This window comes from Notolepis coatsorum, assembly GCF_963971535.1.
Source record: "Notolepis coatsorum genome assembly, chromosome: 14".
NCBI lineage: Eukaryota > Metazoa > Chordata > Actinopteri > Aulopiformes > Paralepididae > Notolepis > Notolepis coatsorum.
The window spans coordinates 30,245,610-30,251,631 of record NC_140178.1 but is presented as its reverse complement, the minus strand read 5'-3'; the positions used below and the strand labels follow the sequence as shown (position 1 = coordinate 30,251,631).

Sequence of the window (6,022 nt, the reverse complement as noted above, 5' to 3'; positions counted from 1 at the left end):
TGTGTGTGTGTGTGTGTGTGTGTGTGTGTGTGTGTGTGTGTGTGTGTGTGTGTGTGGGTGTCTCTGTACCCATATCAGACAGTATGCTTTGGCGGTGAGCAGTCAATTGTAGATGTTTAGAATCACCCGTTGAAAAAGGTTATTATTTAAAAAAAAACCTAGCTTGAGAAAAGAGCAGTCAGCCTCTCCTCCGTTGATGCGTTAAACCCATGCTGAGAGGCTAGAGTTTACAAATAGGAAGAAAATCATATTTCCATGATGTTGTCTCTATGTACACACTGCCAATGTATCTATAGCCCCAAGATAGTACTTGTGGCTTCACAGCTGCAAGCGGAGATTATTTAACCACAGACCATCGATACAAACCACATGAACCGTGTTCCCCTATAGACAGAGTGGGTTGCTTTTACTCTGTGTTACAACATTCCAAGTAATTGCACATCCATTCGTGTCGCTGACTGTGCTTTGTTCTTTTGTGATTCTAACTTCATTTACCACAATTTTGGTCGCCCCTAATGAAAAGCAACGAATTCCCTACACGTCGTTAAAATTGTCCATTGCTTCTCATATTACATGAAACTGTTATGCACGTCATGACTTATTTATTTATTCTTTTTTGCAAAACAATTACGGCGATTATGCTGGTGACAAAACATAGGGCCAAGTGGACACAGCCTTGTCTCCTCAGCAACTTATTATTAAACGACATGTTGTGTTAACAGGGTATAGAAAGACGACAACAATCCACATGGTTTGGTCTGCCAGGGTTTAAGAGATGCTGCTTTTAGAAGAAAAAAATACATTTAAAGAAATAAAGAAATTATACCATTCACTGTGCTTCCCTCTTAGCTTACGGATTCTGATTCGGTTTGTTTTATCCTGAAGCAATCCACTTGAAATGATTAAAAGTCTAAAAATGTTTTAACACCTGAAGGCATCCTAGATTCTCTGGCTTATTTTTCCCTCCACTGAGTACCCTGAGAGTAAAGCCTTGACAGCTCCCACCCCCTCTTAAAGATGCCATCCCCCTTATGCCCCCCTCCTGCTCCTGCTCCTGCTCTACATACAGAGGAGGCGATGGCCTGACTCCAGGAGCCTCTCTCTGCCTTGCAGTGGTTTTGGCCACACATATCTCACACAGTCAGAGATTTAAGGGGCTTTTAGTCGCGCTCACTAGCTTTCTTTGACTTGCCGCCAAATGAGCTCCATTTGGACAGAGTTAACGCTGGCACGGGGTGTCCAGGGTGCACTGGACCCACGTTTTTCCTACAAAACATATTTCCTCTCACCGAACAAAGACACCTCTTTTGTTCACTCATTTGTAAAGTGGAGAAAACGTGTCACAGCGGATGTACTTTCGTAACATTTATAGTCACGTTTATTTTGTCTCGTAAATGGGACGTTTCTCATACGGTGGTTTATGGACATGCTTTATTAAAGAGGGCCTATGTTTTCATAATTCTAAGATTTTACCTTTTATGTAAATGTGTATTATCGGGTAGCTGTAGAATTTTACAGTGGTTAAAGGTACACTGTGGATTTGGGGGGATGGAGATGTGTTTACATTAAATATTTGTTTCCATTAAAGAGCCTGCAATTAATTTACAAAACATGTTTACTACTATTCTCATGAATTAATCTTAGCTCATCATAAATCAAAACAAGATAATTTTGAGGCACTATGAACCAAACATACTCGTAGAAGATACTTGGAAAAGTCCACTACAGTCTATAAACAGCAAAATTATAAAAGCTTTATAGCTTCAAACAGTGCCAGGTTTTCCTCTATGGGCAGTTTGTTTATTCACTTCAATCTTTTCACTTCTCTGAGTTTAACATTTCTACATGGAGAACCTTTAAAATATCTGTGAATAGCAGTTGGTGGGGTTTTCATCTCAGCCCTTCAACAAAACCATTATTTAAAAACAATCCACATGACCTCACATCCTTCCTATATGGTTGCCGCGGTGATGTTGAATTTCCCATTTAGCTAAATGATGCTCAATATCAAAGCTTACTTTGATCTTTAACATTATGCGGCTACATGTGTCTAAGGGCTTGCGTCCACCTACCGCATATTTCCATCTGAAAAACGCTGGCAGAGCGCTGGGTAGTGCTGGGATGAAGCGCTTGCGGTGAGAGAGAAAAAAACGCTGAACGTTTGAAAAGTTCCGAAGTTTTCAACTTTAAACGCAGGGTGCGGCTGCACAAAAAAGGTGAAACGCACTGAAAAAGAAGCCAACCGTAGCGCATTTCCTCATTGGGAACAATTGATAAAAGACGCTTGCGCCCAGAAATATGTGGTACGTGGACGCAAGCCCTAAGTCTGTGTTTAATTATAAAAAAAAAAATTGAAATTAAATGTAGTTAAATGACGAGTAACCATTTGTTGGACAGAGTTGATGTTTTTAATTTAAACATAAACCAACAGACATCAATGCCTTCTGTACATTTTCTATCCATTCAGTGACGGATCAATGTAGCTGCAGCCTCCTGTCGAGCTTTCGCTGCTGCAGGGTTTAAATCTGCAAGATCGCCAAATCCTCCGCCATCATTGTGTAACCTGTCGTGTCGTCTCTAGAGCCTTCTTTCTCTCCTTCACATGAAGTTAAAACTACTCTAAAGTGAAAGTAAAAGCTACTCTGAACTGCGACTCTGCTGCACAGACCTAAAAGCAGGCACGTGCACACATTATATATTTTTTTACCGTTACACATATAGACTGCCCTTCCAACTGAAAAATGTCAGGATAGAATACAAATATTAGGTAAAGAGAGAGAGATGCCCCATATTCAAGTTCAAGTTCCTTTTATTGCCACACGGCCAGGCCGGTGGATTCCATTGCAGTTTGCACGGCCTCCTCAGCGTGCCTCTCCGCGGACCTATATTTTATGCATAGCGTGGGTGGTGATGATGATGATGATAGAAACCGCTGTGGCGCATACAGTTTAATGCTGGTATTACACTCATTGAGGGACACGAAGAAGTCAAGTCCGATGGGATTTGGGAATCTTAAATACAAATCGGGATTGGAATAAAAAATGCATTTATATTAAACAATACAGAATATACAGCACTTCTTGGGGTCTGTAGGGTAAGCACTTATTCCCTCCCCCCTGAACATTTATGGAGATGTATGGGCCTTTTAAAGTCAGTGATAAAAGTGTCTTTCAAGGATAAGTGAGCTCCTGCACTGATTATTATAGTTCAATATTCAATATTTGATACAACACACACAGGTATAGTGCCCTTTTCAGCCTTTGAGCACCTGCCCCTCTAAAGTCCTGTGCACGTCCCTGCCTAAATGTAGCTATGTTGTCTGACTAAGTATTGATAACACGCTTTGTATTTTACAAATTTGATTTGATTTGATGAATGTGGGCACTGGTATATGAAAATTAACTATAATTATATCATTTATTTCTATAAAAAAAAACAGCATACACAGGTGGGGGCGGTAGGCAGGTAATGTACTTGGTGGATGCATGAACACCGGGACCACGGACTACCGCGACAAGCCTAATCCTTCCAGCAGACACTGACAGCTCTGTTTGAAGAGCTGTCTCCCACATAAGAGTTTGAAGAGCATCTTTATCACTTTACATGTCAGATAGTAACCTTATCCTTCTCTCTGCTCTCCAGGTCATCAAGTCAGACACGTTCAAGCATTTGAGGCACCTTGAGATCCTCCAGCTCTCCAAGAACCACATCCGTCAGATTGAAGTCGGAGCATTCAATGGCCTCCCCAACCTCAATACGCTGGAACTCTTTGACAACCGCCTCACGCTGGTGCCATCCCACGCCTTCGAGTACCTCAGCAAGCTGCGGGAGCTGTGGCTGCGGAACAACCCCATCGAGACGTTGCCAGGCTACGCCTTCAACCGCGTGCCCTCGCTCCGCCGCCTGGACCTGGGCGAGCTCAAGAAACTGGACTTCATCTCCGATGCAGCCTTTGTGGGCCTCATTAACCTACGCTACCTGAACCTTGGCATGTGTGGACTGAAGGACATCCCCAACCTGACAGCCCTAGTGCGTCTGGAGGAACTAGAGCTGTCGGGGAACCGCTTGGAGATCATCCGGCCTGGCTCCTTCCAGGGCCTGGTGTCTCTCCGCAAGCTGTGGCTCATGCACTCACAGGTGTCCGTCATTGAGCGCAATGCCTTCGACGACCTTAAAAACCTGGAGGAGCTTAACCTGTCCCATAACTCCCTGCACTCCTTACCCCACGATCTCTTCACGCCCCTTCACCAGCTGGAGAGGGTGCACCTCAACCACAACCCCTGGGTATGCAATTGTGACGTTCTGTGGCTGAGCTGGTGGCTGAAGGAGACAGTACCCAGCAACACCACCTGCTGTGCTCGCTGCCACGCACCCCCCGGCTTGAAGGGCAGGTACATCGGAGAGCTGGACCAGAGCCACTTCACCTGCTATGCTCCTGTCATTGTGGAGCCTCCTACTGACCTCAATGTCACTGAGGGCATGGCGGCTGAACTCAAGTGTCGCACCGGCACCTCCATGACTTCTGTCAACTGGATCACCCCCAACGGCACCCTGATGACCCACGGCTCCTACCGGGTCCGTATCTCCGTCCTGCACGATGGCACACTCAACTTCACAAACGTCACGCTGCGGGACACGGGGCAGTACACATGTATGGTCACCAACTCTGCCGGCAACACCACCGCAACTGCCGTGCTCAACGTCACCGCTGCGGACGTAAGCGTCAACTACACCTACTTCACAACTGTCACTGTGGAGACAGTGGAGTCCACCGGGGAGGAAGACTCTGCCCTGATTGCCATCAACGAGACCTTCATACGTGTTCACCCTGGCCCCACTCCCTCCGGCCACCTGTGGCCCGAAGGCGTTCCCACCACTGCCTCCTCGCTGTCCGGCTGGTCCTCCTCTTCTCCTACCCGGCCCACCTTCACTGTGCCCATCACTGAGCCAGGCTTCTCGGGCCTGGACGATGTGATGAAGACTACCAAGATCATCATCGGCTGCTTTGTAGCCATCACCTTCATGGCGGCTGTGATGCTGGTGGTGTTTTACAAGCTGAGGAAGCAGCACCAGCTCCACAAGCACCACGGCCCCGCCCGCGCCATCGAGATCATCAACGTAGAGGACGAGTTGGGGGCCGGGGCCGGCGGGCGTGGGAGCGGCATCTCTGGAGGCTCCACTGTGACACAGAGTGCGGGCGGTGGGATAGGAGGGGGCCAGAGCTTGAGGCTGCATCACCCGGAGATCGTCAACCTGCCCAACCTGGCCCGCTCGGAGCACATCAACCACTACTACAAGACCCACCACTTCAACAACAACATGATGGGTATGGGCATGGGCCTCAACAACAACAACAACCCCTCGCTTTGCTCTCAGTCCCAGAGCACACCCATGTCCTGCTCCCAGGGTCAAACCTCCACCATGGGGGGAGTCCCAACAGGTAGCTCCTTGCCCTCCCCGGTGCCCCTACCCCAGATGGGAATCCACAGCTCTCTAAAGGGCCTCATGGGGAAGGGCCAGAACGAGCCTCTGCTCTTCAAGAGTGGCTCCAAGGAAAATGTGCAAGAGACTCAAATCTGAGAGAAAGTAAGAGGGGAAGTGGGGTGGAGGAAAACAGGGACAGAGAGAGAGAGCATTATGAGAGAGGAGTGATTGTAGCCTACTATCCTCATGGACAGATTTCAAAAAGTTTGAAATTTGACTCAGACACTGCTTTGGAGTTGTCAATCCGTTGACAGAGAAGCAGATAAGAGAGAGCGACTGTAGTAGACGAGAGTATCACATCTGCTCAACAACACTAGTCTTGGCATTAGCATCAGCCTTGACACTTCAACTCAGAAATAGACGCCAACAAAAACATCAGCTATATAAACACAACAAACATCACAATGCATTGAGAGTTACACATCAAACCTGCTCATATCTGTGCCAAAGTACAAACCCCAAACCAGATATATTTTCCTCAGCATTCACCATCAGCGTGGCAAGTTATTAATAAATCACATGTGCAATGAAATCCACC

At 46.8% G+C, this 6,022-nt stretch overlaps 1 protein-coding gene across 1 annotated transcript in view; it reads left to right on the top strand.

The window, feature by feature from the left end:
• Window positions 1-5,580, top strand: part of lrrc4ba (leucine rich repeat containing 4Ba) — a gene marked incomplete at both ends in the record, with an annotated part of 5,924 nt that extends 344 nt beyond the window's left edge. Inside the window, one exon of the mRNA XM_084328579.1 lies at window positions 3,643-5,580. Within this exon, the coding sequence (XP_084184705.1) occupies window positions 3,643-5,580 (1,938 nt within the window). The remainder of the gene's footprint in view (window positions 1-3,642) is intronic.
• Window positions 5,581-6,022: the final 442 nt, after the last annotated feature.